At 47.5% G+C, this 22,441-nt stretch overlaps 1 protein-coding gene and 1 long non-coding RNA gene across 5 annotated transcripts in view; both read right to left on the bottom strand.

Annotated features, from left to right (window-relative positions):
• Positions 1 to 22,441, bottom strand: part of LOC118360520 (formin-like protein 3) — a 102,754-nt gene that overhangs the window by 31,113 nt on the left and 49,200 nt on the right. For all 4 annotated transcript variants that reach the window (XM_052484958.1, XM_052484957.1, XM_052484960.1 and 1 more), the window contains exons 4-8: positions 11,406 to 11,489; positions 8,529 to 8,675; positions 7,467 to 7,575; positions 7,140 to 7,216; positions 6,203 to 6,296 (exon numbers count right to left, since the gene is read on the bottom strand). In XM_052484958.1, coding sequence (XP_052340918.1) covers positions 6,203 to 6,296; positions 7,140 to 7,216; positions 7,467 to 7,575; positions 8,529 to 8,675; positions 11,406 to 11,489 — 511 coding nt within the window. The remainder of the gene's footprint in view (positions 1 to 6,202; positions 6,297 to 7,139; positions 7,217 to 7,466; positions 7,576 to 8,528; positions 8,676 to 11,405; positions 11,490 to 22,441) is intronic.
• On the bottom strand, positions 1,922 to 2,820 carry LOC127913216 (uncharacterized). Its single transcript, XR_008085312.1, has 3 exons — positions 2,781 to 2,820; positions 2,232 to 2,284; positions 1,922 to 1,975 (listed from the first exon to the last, which is right to left on the bottom strand). It is a non-coding gene; the product is annotated as an uncharacterized LOC127913216 (long non-coding RNA).

The following is a 22,441-nucleotide window of genomic DNA, read 5'->3' as shown; positions in this document are numbered from 1 at the left end:
CACCTCATGTAGTCTAGCCCACAGGCCTATATGTTTTAATAAGGTCAGTATCACACCTCATGTAGTCTAGCCCACAGGCCTATATGTTTTAATAAGGTCAGTATCACACCTCATGTAGCCTAGCCCACAGGCCTATATGTTTTAATAAGGTTAGTATCACACCTCATGTAGTCTAGCCCACAGGCCTATATGTTTTAATGTTAGTATCACACCTCATGTAGTCTAGCCCACAGGCCTATATGTTTTAATAAGGTCAGTATCACACCTCATGTAGCCTAGCCCACAGGCCTATATGTTTTAATAAGGTCAGTATCACACCTCATGTAGCCTAGCCCACAGGCCTATATGTTTTAATGTTAGTATCACACCTCATGTAGTCTAGCCCACAGGCCTATATGTTTTAATAAGGTCAGTATCACACCTCATGTAGTCTAGCCCACAGGCCTATATGTTTTAATAAGGTTAGTATCACACCTCATGTAGCCTAGCCCACAGGCCTATATGTTTTAATAAGGTCAGTATCACACCTCATGTAGCCTAGCCCACAGGCCTATATGTTTTAATAAGGTCAGTATCACACCTCATGTAGCCTAGCCCACAGGCCTATATGTTTTAATAAGGTTAGTATCACACCTCATGTAGCCTAGCCCACAGGCCTATATGTTTTAATAAGGTTAGTATCACACCTCATGTAGTCTAGCCCATAGGCCTATATGTTTTAATAAGGTTAGTATCACACCTCATGTAGTCTAGCCCACAGGCCTATATGTTTTAATGTCAGTATCACACCTCATGTAGCCTAGCCCATAGGCCTATATGTTTTAATAAGGTTAGTATCACACCTCATGTAGTCTAGCCCATAGGCCTATATGTTTTAATAAGGTTAGTATCACACCTCATGTAGTCTAGCCCACAGGCCTATATGTTTTAATGTCAGTATCACACCTCATGTAGTCTAGCCCATAGGCCTATATGTTTTAATAAGGTTAGTATCACACCTCATGTAGTCTAGCCCACAGGCCTATATGTTTTAATGTCAGTATCACACCTCATGTATCCTAGCCCATAGGCCTATATGTTTTAATAAGGTTAGTATCACACCTCATGTAGTCTAGCCCATAGGCCTATATGTTTTAATAAGGTTAGTATCACACCTCATGTAGTCTAGCCCATAGGCCTATATGTTTTAATGTCAGTATCACACCTCATGTAGTCTAGCCCATAGGCCTATATGTTTTAATGTCAGTATCACACCTCATGTATCCTAGCCCACAGGCCTATATGTTTTAATGTCAGTATCACACCTCATGTAGTCTAGCCCATAGGCCTATATGTTTTAATGTCAGTATCACACCTCATGTAGTCTAGCCCATAGGCCTATATGTTTTAATAAGGTTAGTATCACACCTCATGTAGCCTAGCCCACAGGCCTATATGTTTTAATGTCAGTATCACACCTCATGTAGTCTAGCCCACAGGCCTATATGTTTTAATGTTAGTATCACACCTCATGTAGCCTAGCCCACAGGCCTATATGTTTTAATGTTAGTATCACACCTCATGTAGTCTAGCCCACAGGCCTATATGTTTTAATAAGGTCAGTATCACACCTCATGTAGTCTAGCCCACAGGCCTATATGTTTTAATGTCAGTATCACACCTCATGTAGTCTAGCCCACAGGCCTATATGTTTTAATAATGTTAGTATCACACCTCATGTAGTCTAGCCCACAGGCCTATATGTTTTAATAATGTTAGTATCACACCTCATGTAGCCTAGCCCACAGGCCTATATGTTTTAATAATGTTAGTATCACACCTCATGTAGTCTAGCCCACAGGCCTATATGTTTTAATAATGTTAGTATCACACCTCATGTAGCCTAGCCCACAGGCCTATATGTTTTAATGTTAGTATCACACCTCATGTAGCCTAGCCCATAGGCCTATATGTTTTAATAATGTTAGTATCACACCTCATGTAGTCTAGCCCACAGGCCTATATGTTTTAATGTTAGTATCACACCTCATGTAGCCTAGCCCACAGGCCTATATGTTTTAATGTCAGTATCACACCTCATGTAGTCTAGCCCACAGGCCTATATGTTTTAATAATGTTAGTATCACACCTCATGTAGTCTAGCCCACAGGCCTATATGTTTTAATAATGTTAGTATCACACCTCATGTAGCCTAGCCCACAGGCCTATATGTTTTAATGTTAGTATCACACCTCATGTAGCCTAGCCCATAGGCCTATATGTTTTAATAATGTTAGTATCACACCTCATGTAGTCTAGCCCACAGGCCTATATGTTTTAATGTCAGTATCACACCTCATGTAGTCTAGCCCATAGGCCTATATGTTTTAATGTCAGTATCACACCTCATGTAGTCTAGCCCACAGGCCTAGATGTTTTAATGTTAGTATCACACCTCATGTAGCCTAGCCCACAGGCCTATATGTTTTAATAAGGTTAGTATCACACCTCATGTAGTCTAGCCCATAGGCCTATATGTTTTAATAAGGTTAGTATCACACCTCATATAGCCTAGCCCACAGGCCTATATGTTTTAATGTCAGTATCACACCTCATGTAGCCTAACCCATAGGCCTATATGTTTTAATAAGGTTAGTATCACACCTCATGTAGTCTAGCCCATAGGCCTATATGTTTTAATGTCAGTATCACACCTCATGTAGTCTAGCCCATAGGCCTATATGTTTTAATAATGTTAGTATCACACCTCATGTAGCCTAGCCCATAGGTTAGTATCACACCTCATGTAGCCTAGCCCATAGGCCTATATGTTTTAATAAGGCTAGTATCATAACGGCGGCAGCATAGCCTAGTGGTTAGAGCGTTGGTCTAGTAACCGGAAGGTTGTGAGTTCAAACCCCCGAGCTGACAAGGTACAAATCTGTCGTTCTGAACCAACCCACTGTTCCCAGGCCGTCATTGAAAATAAGAATGTGTTCTTAACTGACTTGCCTGGTTAAATAAAGGTAAAATAAAAAAATAAAAAAAATAACCAGATAACTTTAATGAAGCACTTTAATGAAGCACTTTAATCCGCTTGACAAGGGGTGTGTGTAGAGCCTAACTGGCATATTGTCACGATCATCATAATAAGTGGACCAAAGCGCAGCGTGATCTGTGTTCCACATCTTTTTATTACTCACAGCAAAACAAAACAACCGAACCGTGACGCTAACAATAGTGCTAACAGGCACCTATCCATAGTCAAGATCCCACAAAGCATAAAGGGGAAATGGCTGCCTAAATATGATCCCCAATCAGAGATAACAACAAACAGCTGCCTCTGATTGGGAACCATACCTGGCCAACATAGAAACATAATCCCCCTAAATGTCTGACCCTAGTCACACCCCGACCTAACCAACATAAAGAATAAAACGTTTTCTATGGTCAGGTCGTGACACATATATAAGCAGTGCGGGAGTTTCTAGTTTGGGGAAGATAATTTCTACCATAAAAATGTACCTTTATAATAAAAGCATTACATGCATAATTGCATTTGCGGTCACTTTTGATAATGATGTTTTCCGCTAATGGAACATTGACATTTATAGCCTACTACCATGTGCACATTGCTGCGCTTATAATGTGAAGGAATAGCCTAATAATGATCAACATTGTAAGCTAAACGTTCTGATCTGTTGCGTCAGCCACATTGCATGAAAAAGGTTAGTATTAATTTGGGATCTATCACATCCCACAACTGACCCAGACTATGTTTGAAATAATTATTTCTCGCACAGAATAGAGTAGGTTGGCTTTTGTACTATGGGGATAGTAGATTGACATAGGCTGGTGCTTTTGCTGTTCGTTAGGCCTACTCATCTTGTAGGCTGACGAAAAGTAAATGTGGACAGTTCTTCCAATATCTTCCATTTGCACCTCGGAACTGGACAAGGACGCCCGCGGTTGCGTCCCGTCACGTGACGGAGAGGCGTGTGAGTGAGACGCTTCGGATACGGCAGCACACTCAGGGAGAAGGGCACAATGCAGCACTCCGGGCTGCAAAAGGCATGGATGATTTTAGAGGGCATTACTGCCACAAAGGGGATGCCGCCGTGAAATTCAAGGCATTATCAGGTGCTTGTCAAATTGTGAATGAGATACTATTGGAGTGTGTACAGCCTGCGCAGAAAACAAAGCAGAGATCATGCCTTTCAAGCCTTTTTTCAAATCATCATTAGAGTCTCATCATGCAGCCTTACAAATCAAAACATATAGGCCAACGTTTGTAGAACAACTAAAGTTAACCTCTTGAGTGTAGGGGGCAGTATTTTGATGTTTGGATGAAAAACATACCCAAATGAAACTGCCTATTTCTCAGGCACAGAATCTAAAATATGCAACACTCTAAAGTTTCCAAAACTGTCAAAATGTTGTCTGTGAGTATAACAGAACTGATATTGCAGGCGAAAACCTGAGGAAAATCCAAAGAGGAAATGCCTTCTATTTTCAAAGTTCCATGTTCCATTGCATGCCTTCCCTCCATTTAAAGGGATATCAACCAGCCTACTTTCCCTATGGCTCCCACATGTTCTGAACAGTCTTTAGACATAGTTTCAGGCTTTTATTCTGAAAAATGAGTGAGAAAGATCACATTGCGTCAGTGGATGGCTGGGTGCCAGCAGAGTTTTGCATGCGCAAGTAGCATGGAGCAGACATTTTCTCTCTCTCTCCTATTGAAAAAGCTACAGTCCGGTTGAAATATTATCGATTATTTATTGTAAAAACAACCTGAGGATTGATTATAAAAAACGTTTGACATGTTTCTACGAACTTTATGAATACTATTTGGAATTTTCGTCTGCCCCGTCGTGACCGCTCGAGCCTATGGATTACTGAACATAACGCGCCAACCAAATGGAGGTATTTTGGATATAAAAATCATCTTTATGGAGCAAAAGGAACATTTATTGTTTAACTGTAAGGGTTCTCGTCCTCCTCTTCTGATGAGGAGTAGCGAGAAGGATCGGAGGACCAAAACGCAGCGTGGTAAGTGTCCATAATATTTTAAATAAAGACAATAGAATACTCGAACAAAACGATAAACGATGATGTGAATATACAAAACCGAAACAGTACCGTGTGGACTAAACACTCACACGGAAAACAAATACCCACAACCCAAAAGTGAAACCCAGGCTACCTAAGTATGATTCTCAATCAGGGACAACGATTGACAGCTGCCTCTGATTGAGAACCATACTAGGCCGAACACAGAAATCCCACATTATAGAAAAACTAACATAGACAACCCAACCAACTCACGCCCTGACCATACTAAAACAAAGATATAATAACAGAACTAAGGTCAGAACGTGACAGTAACTGGGAGTCTCGTGAGTGCAAACATCCAAAGATCATCAAAGGAAAGCAATTCATTTTATTGCTTTTCTGACTTTCGTGACCAATCTACTTTGCTGCTAGCTGTTTGTAATGTTTTGTCTGCTGAGATAGATGTCCTTACATAAACGCTTGGACAGCTTTCGCCGAAAGGCTTTTTTGAAATCTGACATGCCAGGTGGATTAATAACAAGCTAAGCTGTGTTTTGCTATATTGCACTTGTGATTTCATGAAAATTAAATATTTTTTGTAATTTAATTTGAATTTGGCGCTCTGCAATTCAGCGGATGTTGACGAAAATGATCCTGCTAACGGGATGGGTGCGCCAAGAAGTTAACCGTTCAACACAGAATAGCCGCATGTGCGCACTCCCTCAAATCGTTTGGAGAAAATATTTATAATACTTATTTTCCACCATAATTTGCAAATAAATTCATTAAAAATTCTACAATGTGATTTTCTGGATTTTTTTCTCATTTTGTCTGTCATAGTTGAAATGTACCTATGATGAAAATTACAGGCCTCTCTCATCTTTTTAAGTGGGAGAACTTGCACAATTGGTGGCTGACTAAATACTTTTTTGCCCCAATGTATGTGTGAAAGCTAGGAGATGCTAAATGTGTTTATGTTAATTTAAGGGTCAATCACCATGACACTGACCGTTATTTGCTTGACAATCACCAGCTGACTACATTTTCTGACCACCACAGCCCTAAACCCGATCCACCTGGCACACAATCAAACCCTAAAAGTATCTGAATCAGATCTGGTGAATGAACTATTGTTAGCATTTTCCTGTAGATGTGTGCTGTACTGCACCTCTTTGAAGTTGTCGAAGGCAGAGAGTATGATCTCATGACCTCCTCTAACCAGACACACCGCAGCCAGCAGCTCCAGAACCAGGGCTTTAGTCCTGTAGACAAAACAAAAAACAAACTGTATTCCACCTGTATGTGGTTCACGTCCACCACACTATGGCTTTGATACATTTCATCTTTAAAGATATGTCATCTCTCCATCAACTGTATACATTCTAAACACTTGGTAAAGCACTGCATGAAGACATAGAGAAGCTGTAATGCATAAATCCATACTTTGATGTTTAACACCCACATAGAAGCAGGATAGCAAAAGAGGTCATTATGACGCTTTAACACTGTAATCCCCTCTATACTAAACATTCCTCTAACACACTGGATGTATAACGGGGCTTGTCCCAAATGGCACCCTATTCCCTTGTCCCAAATGGCACCCTATTCCCTAAATTGTGCACTACTTTTGACCAGCGGCCTATTGGCCCTTCTCAAAAGTAGTGCACTAAATAAGGAATAGGATGCAAATCATTCCTTTGCCAGATGGGAGCCCCCCACCCAACTTCACAGAGAAGCCAATGGGAGACCCCCCCAACTTCACAGAGAATGCCGATGGGAGCCCCTCGCGCCCCGTGGAGAAGGAGAGGTGTATCATATGAACAGGCTGATCAAATGTTTCACCTTTTGCCTGACCTACACCTTGATCTAAACCCTGACCCACCCTTAATACTCTCAAGCTGGGGATGTGGCCTGAGTTCTTACCTTGACCTCTTATTGTGGGTCAGACTTGTGCATACAAGGACTGCCTCCTTGCTTGGCTCATCCTCACTTGTGACAAGGGTTCTGTCTGCACTATCTTGGTTTGTATAATAATCTTTATAAGAATCTTTTACAATGGCTATTCTCAAGCTAAGGAGGCAGGGCCGGGCCTGAGTTCTGCTCACCTCGAGTTCCTATTGTTCAGACTGAGGGCTATTTCGTTGACTGCGTGTGCGTGCGACATGACCAGGTTGAAGCCATACTGGAGAGAGAGGAAACAGAGATACAACCAGATGTGGTCAAACAGAAGAACATTCTCCTCTGTGGCGGCTCATACAGGAAACGTCACACACCTCTACAGCAGACTCAGCAGACAGCAGACTCTTAAATAGAAAATTAGGCTGCATATGCCCTTTCCATTTGTTGTGTAACGAGAGAGAATAGTGATTTGTGGTTATAATGTATGTTGGTGACAGGGGGTTGCTTTGATAGTGGATATCCCCAGTCAGTACCTGGTAGTTCATTATGGCTCGCAAGCACATGATGCAAACGTGCACGTCGTCCTTCTGGCTCACGAGTAGTGAGTTCTTGATGGTTTTGCTGTTCGGTGCTGTGCCATAGCTGCAACAGAGGGCAAAGGTCAACAACAACATGTTTTTATTCAATGTTTAGTTATCATATGACAAAAACAACAACCACAACAACAACAACGTATGATTCCACTTCATTCTTCTTGGTTGATCTAAACAGTCAGAGCCCATCTTCATTGTGTGTTCATATTGTGTTTTGTGACATCTTGATTTGGAACAGCAGGAAGTGAGGTATAAATGAGGCTCAGTGCTGTACAATATCTGGCAGCCATGTGACTGTATCTACTGGGTTTGTGCTCCAGCACCACCAAGCTCAAAGTGAATCACAGAGGGTATTTGGCAGAGCAGAGGGACCTGGAATGGCCCATGTGGTTACTGATGCATTCTGGGTGGTTTCCTGACACCCGTTTGTCCCCAGGCTTATGTCTGCTCGTCACAGAGCAGTCTATCCTCCACATCCTCTCATCTTTCTGTCTCTCTCTTTTCTCGCCTATATCTTTTATGCTTCTGCTTTTTGATACAGAATCTCCTGGGTCTCCTCTCTCTGGCTTGATGTGCTCACTGGATGAAGAATCACAGGGCAGACGGCCCACATGTGGAGCTCAGAACAGCTGGGTCTAATCTGTCCATGACAGAACAGTGGAACACATCTGGATGGAGGAAGACCATCAAACATGGAAGTAAACGCACAGTGCAGACGGCCAAAAAACAACCATTCTGTCTCCGTCTGTCCCTGTAACAGCAGACAGATTAACTCATAACCCCGTGCAGTGAGTTCAGGAGTGACGACACACACCCCATCACTTATCATCTTATCCTATCACGTCCTCTCCAGACCCAGACCACTCAACATCATGCCACCATCATCATCATTATCATAGAAGAGGACGAGCTGACATGCTAACATGCTGACATACGTCAGGGCCAAGGGTTAGTGGAGCAAGGCACAGTAACAGCAGCAACACAGTAGTAAACGATACGTACCGGAGAACAGACTGGCGCGCAGAGCGGACCAGCGTGTTGCAGAAAGGCTGAGTGCTGCCCTGATGGAGATCCTCTATAGACCTACTCCAGGACTTAGACTTGTCCAGGGAAATCTCCTCCCCCATCTCCAGACCCTCAAAATTCAACCTGGGCAACGGACGGACAGACAAGCAGAAGGACGGACAGACAGACGGGTAGACATAGACAGACAGACAGACAGACAGACAGACAGACAGACAGACAGACAGACGGGCAGAAGGGGGTCGAGGTAGATTAGGTTAGAAATACAGCTTGGTAAAAGGTCAAAGGTTATGTTATACAGTAGAACTGCACGGTAAAGCTTAGTGCAACACAGAGGTGACAGGCTCAGTCATTCCCATTCAGGTCCATAATATGCCAGCATGACAATATAAAAGCACAGACAATCAAGTCCAACCTATTTATTCCTTGTGTCACTACTTCTATTTTATTTAATTTTCAATCTTTATCTTTTATTCTGCATTGTTGGAAAAATACCCATAAGCAATGTTCCCTCTAAGATGCGCCACAGTAGCCCTGAGACTGCCGTGCAGAAATATCAGCCCACAGAGACAAGCACGAGATTCGAGATTCTACCGCTGGCCAAGCGGATGTCTCAGATGACCGTGTCTGCAGTAATAGTAGTAGTAGTACCAGGAATAAAAGAAAGCTATAGCAAAGTTGATACTTGTGAGATTTCTTTTTTTAAAAACAAGACTAAAGAGAGACTGTCAACGAATACAGTAAAGAGCTGCTGTTTTTATGACTGAGTTCATGTTTCAGTTCTTACTCAGCTCTGTCAACACTTTGTATTCAACACTTTTATAAGACATAAAATGTGTGTTCTTCCTATTTCCACACAGCGCTACAACAAGCACTGCAGCAGTAATGAATGAGTAGGAAAGTGTATCTTTAGGCTGGCGTTGATGTTATTATTACCGGCTTGGGTCTTTTTTAATATCGAGGAATAATATTTATCTGTTCATCGATGTAACAACATGAATTTGTGCAAGAGGCAGAAATAATGCGGTGCGACTCGAGTTTGTCCATCAGCTGGAAGACCGTCCCTTTTTGGTCAGTGTGAGTGGAGGAAATGGAGACTGGAGGGATGTTGACAGGTGGACCCTCACACCACTCAGCCCGTACTCTACACAGACCAGTGTGGCATAAACATTCAGAGCTGCAGTAGACCTATATGCAAATAGACCATTGCCAAATATAGATCTGTGCCGTTTATTTTGAACTGGACTGTGTTTACAGCATGAGCGGTTGTGAGTAGATGTGCTTGCTTTGAGAATGAAGCGAGAGCTGCATGTAGCCACATCCACATTTTGTTCATATCCTTTGCTAGTTAGTGAGTTTTTAGCCCAGTTATAGATCATTTGTAGTCAGCAATAGGGGAATGATTGCTTCCTAGAAGAGCAAACAACATATACATTTATAGATGTCTGTGAAACGCGAGTGAGGCAAAAAGCTTTTTTTTGTCTTAAAGGGGCAGTGTTGTATTTTGAGACAGGCTTGAATAATCTAAGCAGCCAATAGGCAGAGGGTAGCATAATTTGTCTGATTCTCTGTAATAATGGTATGGGAATAATATTGCATTTTACTTTGTAAATTAGTGTCTTGCATCAAACAACACAACAATATGTTTAGTCACTTTGTCTGAAGAACACATGGATAAACAGATTAATGTCAAGTCCTGCATGTTTTTTTCGAAGTCTCATGGAATGTAGGCCTACAATGAACACCACACCATGGCTGCTACTGTAGGCTGAATGATAGAACAGCTATTTCCATGTTATTTTGCATTTTCTCCATAGTTTTTGATAGTAGGCCACCGGTAGGCCTACAGTATGATCAAATGTGACTAATTTCAGTAAACTAGGCGTATGTCGCACGTCGCTAATTGACAGGAGAGGCATTTGAACGTCCAATTTTTAAAAAATCTAAATGCTTTTTTGTGCAGAAATGCCTTCTGGAACATGTGAACTTTCATGTGCCTTAATAACAATTTTCATCTGTAAATATGAAAACAATTTTTAAATTACGAGTCTAGTCAGTTTAGCCATGGAAAACGTCAGGGAACCTTCCTGCTAGCCATGATTGGCTGAGATAATGGATGGGCTGGACATGCCGAGAGATGAGCATGTAGCATGCTTCTGTCGATAACATGAACTGGTCAGTATGTGTAGGTCATCCTTTCTAACATGGCTTTTATGAACAATATCATGAAGTAAAACTGCAAAAGTGTTGCTATCCACTTTCTGGAGGATCGAGTTTTAAAATGAGTGGAAGGCCCAATGGAATCATGATAGACTGTATCCACAAACTGTTTCGAATTGGGAAGCATGCTTCAGTCTAGCTTTAGTCTACACTTTCTGTTTACAAAGCATGTGACAAATAACATTTGATTTGAACCACTCAATCAGTATGCAGCCTTTTTTCACCTTTATTTAACTAGGCAAGTCAGTTAAGAACAAATTCTTATTTTCAATGATGACCTAGGAACAGTGGGTTAACTGCCTGTTCAGGGACAGAACGATAGATTTGTACCTTGTCAGCTCAGGGGTTTGAACTTGCAACCTTGCGGTTACTAGTCCAACGCTCTAACCACTAGGCTACCCTGCCACCCCAAATTAGGCATACAAGCACAGTCAGGCACATTCAAAGATACATAATGCTATATGGAATCCATCCAGTTTGCTATTGCCGATTCTTACAGGCACAAGAGTGTGTCCGTAGCTCCTATCTGTTTGTATCAACAACACTTCTTGGATCCAGTGCCAATCTGTTTAGGTAGCTAATTACTTCCAGTCTCCTGAAGATATGCTAAGCTTAGCTTAGGTTGTGTGTACTCACATGACAGCACACTGAGCAAAGGACAGGTACTCCACCAGGATATCAAGACCCCTGTTCTCATCGTTGAGGAACTCCCGGACCCACCTGGGTAACATGGAGAGTGAGGTTAGCGGGGCAGAATATTCAGGAGCCAGCACACCCTTAGGAACAGACAGGAAGGAGGAAGGAGAGAAGAACAGAGAGGAAGGAGCAGAACAGATAGGAAAGAGAGAAGAACAGAGAGGAAGGAGGAAGGAGAGAAAAACAGAGAGGAAGGAGCGTAACAGAGAGGAAAGAGAGAAGAACAGAGAAGAAGGAGAGAAGAACAGAGAGGAATAGAGAGGAAGGAGAGAAGAACAGAGAGGAAGGAGCAGAACAGAGGGGAACATGGAGGAAAGAGAGAAGAACAGAGAAGAACAGAGAGGAAGGAGAGAAGAACAGAGAGGAACAGAGGAAGGAGGAAGGAGAGAAGAACAGAAAGGAAGCAGCAGAACAGAGAGGAACAGAGAGGAAGGAGAGAAGAACAGAGAGGCAGGAGAGAGGAACATAGAGGAACAGAGAGGAAATGAGAGAGGAACAGAGAGGAAGGAGAGAAGAACAGAGAGGAACAGAGGAAGGAGGAAGGAGAGAAGAACAGAGAGGAAGGAGCAGAACAGAGGGGAACATGGAGGAAGGAGGGAAGAACAGAGAGGCAGGAGAGAGGAACATAGAGGAACAGAGAGGAAGGAGAGAGGAACAGAGAGGAAGGAGAGAAGAACAGAGAGGAAGGAGAGAAGAACAGAGAGGTACAGAGAGGAAGGAGAGAAGAACAGAGTTCCTCTCTCCTACCTCTCTGTTCCTCTCTCCTTCCTCTCTGTTCCTCTCTCCTTCCTCTCTGTTCTTCTCTCCTTCCTCTCCTTCCTCTCCTACCTCTCTGTTCCTCTCTCCTTCCTCTCTGTTCCTCTATCCTTCCTCTCTGTTCCTCTCTCCTTCCTCTCTGTTCCTCTCTCCTTCCTCTCTGTTCTTCTCTCCTTCCCTCTCTGTTCCTCTCCTTCCTCTCTGTTCCTCTCTGTTCCTCTCTTCCTCTCCTTCCTCTGTTCTGTTCCTCCTCTCCTTCCTCTCTGTTCCTCTTCCTTCCTCTCCTTCCTCTCTGTTCCTCTCCTTCCTCTCTGTTCCTTCCTGTCCTCCTTCCTCTCTCCTTCCTCTGTCCCTCCTGTTCCTCTCTGTTCTGTTCTCTGTTCCTCTCTGTTCCTCTCTCCTTCCTCTCTGTTCCTCTCCTTCCTCTCTGTTCCTCTCTCCTTCCTCTCTGTTCCTCTCTGTTCCTCTCTGTTCCTCTCTCCTTCCTCTGTCCCTCTCTGTCCCTCTCTCCTTCCTCTCTGTTCCTCTCTCCTTCCTCTCTGTTCCTCTCTCCTTCCTCTCTGTTCCTCTCTCCTTCCTCTGGAACAGGAAGGAGAGGAATAGGGAGGAACAGAGAGGAAGGAGAGAGGAACAGAGAGGAACAGAGGAAGGATAGAGGAACAGAGAGGAACAGAGAGGAAGGAGAGAGGAACAGAGAGGAAGGAGAGAGGAACAGAGAGGAACAGAGAGGAAGGAGAGAGGAACAGAGAGGAACAGAGAGGAACAGAGAGGAACAGAGAGGAAGGAGAGAGGAACAGAGAGGAACAGAGAGGAAGGAGAGAGGAACAGAGAGGAAGGAGAGAGGAACAGAGAGGAAGAAGAGAGGAACAGAGAGGAAGGAGAAAGGAACAGAGAGGAAAAGAGAGGAACAGAGAGGAACAGAGAGGAAGGAGAGAGGAACAGAGAGGAACAGAGAGGAACAGAGAGGAACAGAGAGGAAGGAGAGAGGAACAGAGAGGAAGGAGAGAGGAACAGAGAGGAAGGAGAGAAGAACAGAGAGGAAGGAGAAAGGAACAGAGAGGAACAGAGACGAAGGAGAGAGGAACAGAGAGGAAGGAGAGAGGAACAGAGAGGAACAGAGAGGAACAGAGAGGAACAGAGAGGAAGGAGAGAGGAACAGAGAGGAAGGAGAGAGGAACAGAGAGGAAGGAGAGAAGAACAGAGAGGAAGGAGAGAGGAACAGAGAGGAAAAGAGAGGAACAGAGAGGAACAGAGAGGAAGGAGAGAGGAACAGAGAGGAAGGAGAGAAGAACAGAGAGGAAGGAGAGAGGAACAGAGAGGAAGGAGAGAGGAACAGAGAGGAAGGAGAGAGGAACAGAGGAAGGAGAGAGGAACAGAGAGGGACAGAGAGGAACAGAGAGGAACAGAGAGGAAGGAGAGAGGAACAGAGACGAAGGAGAGAGGAACAGAGGAAGGATAGAGGAACAGAGAGGAACAGAGAGGAAGGAGAGAGGAACAGAGAGGAAGGAGAGAGGAAAAGAGAGGAACAGAGAGGAACAGAGAGGAAGGAGAGAGGAACAGAGAGGAAGGAGAGAGGAACAGAGAGGAAGAAGAGAGGAACAGAGAGGAAGGAGAAAGGAACAGAGAGGAAAAGAGAGGAACAGAGAGGAACAGAGAGGAAGGAGAGAGGAACAGAGAGGAAGGAGAGAGGAACAGAGAGGAAGGAGAGAAGAACAGAGAGGAAGGAGAGAGGAACAGAGGAGGAAAAGAGAGGAACAGAGAGGAACAGAGAGGAAGGAGAGAGGAACAGAGAGGAAGGAGAGAAGAACAGAGAGGAAGGAGAGAGGAACAGAGAGGAAGGAGAGAGGAACAGAGAGGAAGGAGAGAGGAACAGAGAGGAAGGAGAGAGGAACAGAGGAAGGAGAGAGGAACAGAGAGGGACAGAGAGGAACAGAGAGGAACAGAGAGGAAGGAGAGAGGAACAGAGACGAAGGAGAGAGGAACAGAGAGGAACAGAGAGGAAGGAGAAAGGAACAGAGAGGAACAGAGAGGAAGGAGAAAGGAACAGAGAGGAACAGAGAGGAAGGAGAAAGGAACAGAGAGGAACAGAGAGGAAGGAGAGAGGGAACAGAGAGGAACAGAGAGGAAGGAGAGAGGAACAGAGAGGAAGGAGAGAGGGACAGAGAGGAACAGAGAGGAACAGAGACGAAGGAGAGAGGAACAGAGAGGAAGGAGAGAGGGACAGAGAGGAACAGAGAGGAACAGAGACGAAGGAGAGAGGAACAGAGAGGAACAGAGAGGAAGGAGAGAGGAACAGAGAGGAACAGAGAGGAAGGAGAGAGGAACAGAGAGGAAGGAGAGAGGGACAGAGAGGAACAGAGAGGAACAGAGAGGAACAGAGACGAAGGAGAGAGGAACAGAGAGGAAGGAGAGAGGGACAGAGAGGAAGGAGAGAGGAACAGAGACGAAGGAGAGAGGAACAGAGAGGAACAGAGAGGAACAGAGAGGAACAGAGAGGAAGGAGAGAGGAACAGAGAGGAAGGAGAGAGGAACAGAGAGGAACAGAGAGGAACAGAGAGGAACAGAGAGGAAGGAGAGAGGAACAGAGAGGAAGGAGAGAGGGACAGAGAGGAAGGAGAGAGGAACAGAGAGGAAGGAGAGAGGAACAGAGAGGAACAGAGAGGAAGGAGAGAGGAACAGAGAGGAAGGAGAGAGGAACAGAGACGAAGGAGAGAGGAACAGAGAGGAACAGAGAGGAAGGAGAGAGGAACAGAGAGGAACAGAGAGGAACAGAGAGGAACAGAGAGGAACAGAGAGGAAGGAGAGAGGAACAGAGAGGAACAGAGAGGAACAGAGAGGAAGGAGAGAGGAACAGAGAGGAACAGAGAGGAAGGAGAGAGGAACAGAGAGGAACAGAGAGGAAGGAGAGAGGAACAGAGAGGAAGGAGAGAGGGACAGAGAGGAACAGAGAGGAAGGAGAGAGGAACAGAGAGGAACAGAGAGGAACAGAGGAGGAAGAGGAACAGAGAGGAACAGAGAGGAAGGAGAGAGGAACAGAGAGGAACAGAGAGAGGAGAGAAAGAGAGAGGAACAGAGAGGAACAGAGAGGAACAGAGAGGAACAGAGAGGAAGGAGAGAGGAACAGAGAGGAACCAGAGAGGAAGGAGAGAGGAACAGAGAGGAACAGAGAGGAAGGAGAGAGGAACAGAGAGGAAGGAGAGAAGAACAGAGGAGGAAGGAGAGGAACAGAGAGGAAGAGAGAGGAACAGAGAGGAAGGAGGAGAGGAACAGAGAGGAACAGAGAGGAACAGAGAGGAAGAGAGAGGAACAGAGAGGAACAGAGAGGAAGGAGAGAGGAACAGAGAGGAACAGAGAGGAACAGAGAGGAACAGAGAGGAAGGAGAGAGGAACAGAGAGGAACAGAGAGGAAGGAGAGAGGAACAGAGAGGAACAGAGAGGAAGGAGAGAGGAACAGAGAGGAAGGAGAGAGGAACAGAGAGGAACAGAGAGGAAGGAGAGAGGAAAAGAGAGGAACAGAGAGGAACAGAGAGGAACAGAGAGGAAGGAGAGAGGAACAGAGAGGAACAGAGAGGAAGGAGAGAGGAACAGAGAGGAAGGAGAGAGGAACAGAGAGGAACAGAGAGGAACAGAGAGGAACAGAGAGGAGAGAGACAGAGAGGAAGGAAGAGGGACAGAGAGGAACAGAGAGGAACAGAGAGGAAGGAGAGAGGAACAGAGAGGAACAGAGAGGAACAGAGAGGGACAGAGAGGAAGGAAGGAAGGAGAGAGGGACAGAGAGGAAAAGAGAGGAACAGAGAGGAACAGAGAGGAAGGAGAGAGGAACAGAGAGGAAGGAGAGAGGGACAGAGAGGAACAGAGAGGAACAGAGATGAACAGAGAGGAAGGAGAGAGGGACAGAGAGGAACAGAGAGGAACAGAGAGGAAGGAGAGAGGAACAGAGAGGAAGGAGAGAGGAAAAGAGAGGAGAGAGAAGTAGGAGAGGAAGGAGAGAGGAACATAGAGGAAGGAGAGAGGAACAGAGAGGGACAGAGAGGAAGGAGAGAGGAAAAGAGAGGAACAGAGAGGAACAGAGACGAAGGAGAGAGGGACAGAGAGGAGAGAGAAGTAGGAGAGGAAGGAGAGAGGGACATAGGATGGATGGATAGGATGGAAAGAGGAACCAAGAGGAAGGGGAGAAGTATAAGGACAGGCAGAGATTGAACACACTAGCTACTCACATTCCTGAAAACTGTAAAAGCCTGTAAAAAATGGGGTCCCCCCCACTCCCCTCCACCCCACTACACCCCTGACGGAGAGAGAAAGGACTTGGCAAGGCTCCAGATTTCCTCTTCATTTAACTCCAGCTTTCTGGACAGTGAAAAAGAAAGTCCAAGCAAAGGAATTCCTGTTGCGGTGAGATAAATTATATGGAAGGCATATGGTATGGCTGAGAGAGGGGACTGGGCTGAGAGAGGGGACTGGGCTGATAGAGGGGACTGGGCTGAGACAGGGGACTGGGCTGATAGAGGGGACTGGGCTGAGAGAGGGGACTGGGCTGAGAGAGGGGACTGGGCTAGAGGGGACTGGGCTGAGAGAGGGGACTGTGCTGATAGAGGGGACTGGGCTGAGAGAGGGGACTGGGCTGAGACAGGGGACTGGGCTGATAGAGGGGACTGGGCTGATAGAGGGGACTGGGCTGATAGAGGGGACTGGGCTGAGAGAGGGGACTGGGCTGATAGAGGGGACTGGGCTGAGAGAGGGCACTAGGCTGAGAGAGGGGACTGGGCTGAGAGAGGGGACTGGGCTGATAGAGGGGACTGGGCTGAGAGAGGGGACTGGGCTGATAGAGGGGACTGGGCTGAGAGAGGGGACTGGGCTGATAGAAGGGACTGGGCTGAGAGAGGGGCCTGGGCTGAGAGAGGGGACTGGGCTCAGGTCGGAGCCCCTGACAGCCCCGGTATTTCATCTGCCTTCCTCCTTATGCTTCCAACACACCGTCAGCGTCATTGTGCTAAATGGTCTGCAGAATCATCTGGATATGTGTGTAACAACAGTTCAACATTCACCTTCTTCTACCATTTCTGTCAAGACGTCTACGCATACAGTTTGACCCATACGTTCAATAAATGCAACGTATACACCACCCAGAATGCACTGCAACTACCTCTGCAATGCAATACTGCAAAGCAAACGCAGCGTTTCATTGGAAATGAATGTAATTCTGGTGTACCAAAATGCAATGACACTGTCTGTGTGTTCGAAGCGTTAGCCTCAAGACCCCTGCTCTCCCCCTTGGGAACCACAGGGGAGTAGAATTGGGGTAAAAGGTTCCAAAAATAGCCACAATATTTTGGTTAGGGATGTAACTGGGACAGGGGACTGTTTGGTTACAAAATAACCTGGAGAGCCAATGGTGAGGCAGAAAGGAAGGCCCATTGCCCCTGTGTGAGGGAGAGAGAGAGAAGGGAGAGAGAGAGAGGGGAGGGAGGGAGAGAGAGAAGAAAGGGAGAGAGAGGGGTGAGAGACAGTGATGCAGCTTAAGCCCCACCCTCTTCAACATATATATCAACGAATTGGCAAAGGCACTAGAATGGACTGCAGCACCCGGACTCACCCTACTAGAATCTGAAGTCAAATGTCTACTGTTTAAGGATGATCTTGTGCTTCTGTCCACAAACAAGGAGGGTCTACAGCAGCACATAGATCTTCTGCTCAGACTTGGGCCCTGCCAGTGAATCTCAGTAAGACAAAAATAATGGTGTTCCAAAAAAGGTCCCGTCTCCAGGACCACAAATACAAATTCCATCTAGACACCGTTGCCCTAGAGCACACAAAGAACTATACATACCTCGGCCTAAACATCAACGGCACAGGTAACTTCCACAAAACTGTGGAAGCTGTGGAAGTTATCTGTTATCTTCTTGCCTTTTTGAAGGCAAGAAGGGCCTTCTATCGCATCAAAAGGAACATAAAATTCGACATACCAATTAGGATCTGGCTAAAAATACTTGAATCAGTTATAGAACTCATTGCCCTTTATTGTTAGGTATGGTGTCCGAGATGTGTGACCTGTTGCCATAAGAAAAGGACAACCAGTGAAGAACAAACACCATTATAAATATAACCCATATTTATGTTTATTTATTTTCTCTTTTGCACTTTAACCATTTGCACATTGTTGCAACACTTGTATGAGTGTAATATTTACTGTTAACTTTTTATTGTTTATTTAACTTTTGTTTATTATCTACTTCACTTGCTTTGGCAATGTACACATATGTTTCCCGTGCCAATAAAGCCCCTTAAATTTAAATTGAATTGAGAGAGGTGAGCAGAGAAACAGAGGAAGAGAGAGAAGCAGTGAGATTGGGTGTAGGGAGGAGTAAAGGGCAGGAGGGGAGGAGTAAAGGGCAGGAGGGGAGGAGTAAAGGGCAGGAGGGGAGGAGTAAAGGGCAGGAGGGGAGGAGTAAAGGAGAGAAGGGGAGGAGTAAAGGGCAGGAGGGGATGAGTAAAGGAGAGAAGGGGGAGGAGTAAAGGAGAGAAGGGGGAGGAGTAAAGGGGAGGAGGGGGAGGAGTAAAGGGGAGGAGGGGGAGGAGTAAAGGAGAGAAGGGGGAGGAGTAAAGGAGAGAAGGGGGAGGAGTAAAGGGGAGGAGTAAAGGGGAGAGGGGGAGGAGTAAAGGGGAGGAGTAAAGGGGAGGAGGGGGAGGAGTAAAGGGCAGGAGGGGAGGAGTAAAGGGCAGGAGGGGAGGAGTAAAGGAGAGAAGGGGGAGGAGTAAAGGGGAGGAGGGGAGGAGTAAAGGATAGAAGGGGGAGGAGTAAAGGAGAGAAGGGGGAGGAGTAAAGGGGAGGAGGGGGAGGAGTAAAGGGCAGGAGGGGGAGGAGTAAAGGAGAGAAGGGGGAGGAGTAAAGGAGAGAAGGGGGAGGAGTAAAGGGGGGAGGGGGAGGAGTAAAGGGCAGGAGGGGGAGGAGTAAAGGAGAGAAGGGGGAGGAGTAAAGGGGAGGAGGGGGAGGCGTAAAGGGCAGGAGGGGGAGGAGTAAAGGGCAGGAGGGGGAGGAGTAAAGGGGAGGAGGGGGAGGAGTAAAGGGCAGGAGGGAGAGGAGTAAAGGGCAGGAGGGGGAGGAGTAAAGGGCAGGAGGGGGAGGAGTAAAGGAGAGAAGGGGGAGGAGTAAAGGGGAGGAGGCGGAGGAGTAAAGGAGAGAAGGGGGAGGAGTAAAGGAGAGGAGGGGGAGGAGTAAAGGGCAGGAGGGGTTGGAGTAAAGGGCAGGAGGGGGAAGAGTAAAGGGCAGGAGGGGAGGAGTAAAGGGCAGGAGGGGAGGAGTAAAGGAGAGAAGGGGGAGGAGTAAAGGGGAGGAGGGGGAGGAGAAGGAGGCACGCTTGATCAGTTTCCTGTCTACCAGCCCCCTCCCTCTCTCTCCCCTCGCTTCCCCTCCCTCCCTCTCCCCTCTCTCTTTCTTCCTCCCTCCCTCTCCCCTCTCTCTTTCTTCCTCCCTCCCTCTCCCCTCTCTCTTTCTTCCTCCCTTCCCCTCTCTACCTCTCTTCCCCTCTCTCCCATCTCTTGCCCTCCCTCCCTCTCCCCCTTCCTCTTTCTCCCATCTCTTGCCCTCCCTCCCTCTCCCCTCTCTCTTTCTTCCTCCCTTCCCCTCTCTACCTCTCTTCCCCTCTCTCCCATCTCTTGCCATCCCTCCCTCTCCCTTCTCTCTTTCTTCCTCCCTTCCCCTCCCTCCCTCTCCTCTCTCTCTTTCTTTCTCCCTTCCCCTCTCTATCTCTCTTCCCCTCTCTCCCATCTCTTGCCCTCCCTCCCCCTCTCTCTTTCTCCCATCTCTTGCCCTCCCTCTGCCCTCTCTCTTTCTTCCTCCCTTCTCCTCTCTTCCCCTCTCTCCCATCTCTTGCCCTCCCTCCCTCTCCCCCCCTCTCTTTCTCCCATCTCTTGCCCTCCCTCCCTCTCCCCTCTCTCTTTCTTCCTCCCTTCCCCTCTCTACCTCTCTTCCCCTCTCTCCCATCTCTTGCCCTCCCTCCCTCTCCCCCCTCTCTCTTTCTCCCATCTCTTGCCCTCCCTCCCTCTCCCTCCTCTCTCTTTCTTCCTCCCTTCCCCTCTCTACCTCTCTTCCCCTCTATCCCATCTCTTGCCGTCCCTCCCTCTCCCCCTCTCTCTTTCTCCCATCTCTTGCCCCCCCTCTCCCCTCTCTCTTTCTTCCTCCCTTCCCGTCTCTACCTCTCTTCCCCTCTATCCCATCTCTTGCCCTCCCTCCCTCTCCCCCTCTCTCTTTCTCCCATCTCTTGCCCTCCCTCCCTCTCCCCTCTCTCTTCCTTCCTCCCTTCCCCTCTCTACCTCTCTTCCCCTCTCTCCCATCTCTTGCCCTCCCTCCCCCTCCCCCCTCTCTCTTTCTCCCATCTCTTGCCCTTCCTCCCTCCCTCTCCCTTTCTTCCATCTCTTGCCCTCCCTCCCTCCCTCTCCCATCTCTCTACCTCCCTTCCCCTCTCTACCTCTCTTCCCCTTTCTCCCATCTCTTCCCCTCCCTCCCTCCCTCCCTCCCCCTCCCCTCTCTCTTTCTCCCATCTCTTGCCCTCCCTCCCTCTCCCCTCTCTCTTTCTCCCATCTCTTGCCCTCCCTCTCCCCTCTCTCTTTCTCCCCTCTCTTCCTCCCTTCCCCTCTCTACCCGTCTCTACCTCCCTTCCCCTCTCTACCTCTCTTCCCCTTTCTCCCATCTCTTGCCCTCCCTCCCCTTCCTTTCCTGTCCAACCAGATGCTTTTTCAGATTGTTTTGGCAATCTGAGGAATAACACGCCATAGATTCCGGAGACACGCAACAAACAGGGCTCTGTTCCACTGACTCTATTCTGCCCACTAAACTACAGCCTTGGTCTGAAAATAGCATCCCTATTCTTTTACTATGTCTTTCTAGGAAAAACTTTAGAACACAAGACTTGATGAAAATGTAATAGGTATTACTCTTGGAGCCACGCCCTGAATACAATGACAGATCACAAATCATCTTTAAGTTTGATTTAAAGGACATCTCTAACTCATCAGAGGAACAGTAAGTATCTGTCTGATGTCTGATTAGGATCCTGATTAGGTTAAACAGTGTGTTAGGATGACAGAGAGGAGGGAGTGGCTGAGAGAAGGTTTCTCCAAACTGAGTATTTTCTTATGTATAAATTTGTGTACGTGTGCGTAAGTAAGCGTGCCTGCTTGCATGTGTCCGTGCTGCATGTCCGTGTTGCATGTCCGTGCGTGTTTGCACGTGTGTGTGCTTTTCACAGGGTTCATCGTTGGTCGGCCATGCTTCCTGTCCCTCTGGTGTACACCACTAAGCTTCCTCCTTTACTATGTTATGGGGGAGTGGACCATTCCTTTCCTAGCAGTACAGTACAATTACTACCATCTGAGCATTGTGAAGAGGAAGACTGTGGAGACTGGGGAGGCTGGGGAGCCTGGGGAGGCTGTGGAGACTGGGGAGGCTGGGGAGACTGGGGAGGCTGGGGAGACTGGGGAGGCTGGGGAGGCTGGGGAGACTGGGGAGGCTGGGGAGACTGGGGAGGCTGGGGAGGCTGGGGAGACATGGGGAGACTGGGGAGGCTGGGGTGACTGGGGAGGCTGGGAAGGCTGGGGAGACTGGGGAGGCTGGGGAGACTGGGGAGGCTGGGGAGACTGGGGAGACTGGGGAGGCTGGGGAGACTGGGGAGGCTGGGGAGGCATGGGGAGACTGGGGAGGCTGGGAAGGCTGGGGAGGCTGGAGAGACTGGGGAGGCTGGGGAGGCATGGGGAGACTGGGGAGACTGGGGAGGCTGGGGAGACTGGGGAGACTGGGGAGGCTGGGGAGACTGGGGAGGCTGGGGAGACTGGGGAGACTGGGGAGGCTGGGGAGACTGGGGAGGCTGGAGAGGCTGGGGAGGCTGGGGAGGGGGAGGCTGGGGAGACTGGGGAGGCTGGGGAGACTGGGGAGGCTGGGGAGGCTTGGGGAGACCGGAGAGACTGGGGAGGCTGGGGAGACTGGGGAGACTGGGGAGGCTGGGGAGACTGGGGAGGCATGGGGAGGCTGGGGAGACTGGGGAGGCTGGGGAGGCATGGGGAGACTGGGGAGACTGGGGAGGCTGGGAAGGCTGGGGAGGCTGGAGAGACTGGGGAGGCTGGGAAGGCTGGGGAGGCTGGGGAGGCTGGGGAGACTGGGGAGACTGGGGAGGCTGGGGAGACTGGGGAGGCTGGGGAGGCTGGGGAGACTGGGGAGACTGGGGAGG

The sequence above is a fragment of the Oncorhynchus keta genome, chromosome 28 (assembly GCF_023373465.1).
Source record: "Oncorhynchus keta strain PuntledgeMale-10-30-2019 chromosome 28, Oket_V2, whole genome shotgun sequence".
Lineage (NCBI taxonomy): Eukaryota > Metazoa > Chordata > Actinopteri > Salmoniformes > Salmonidae > Oncorhynchus > Oncorhynchus keta.
This window is presented reverse-complemented; position numbering and strand designations above follow the sequence as displayed.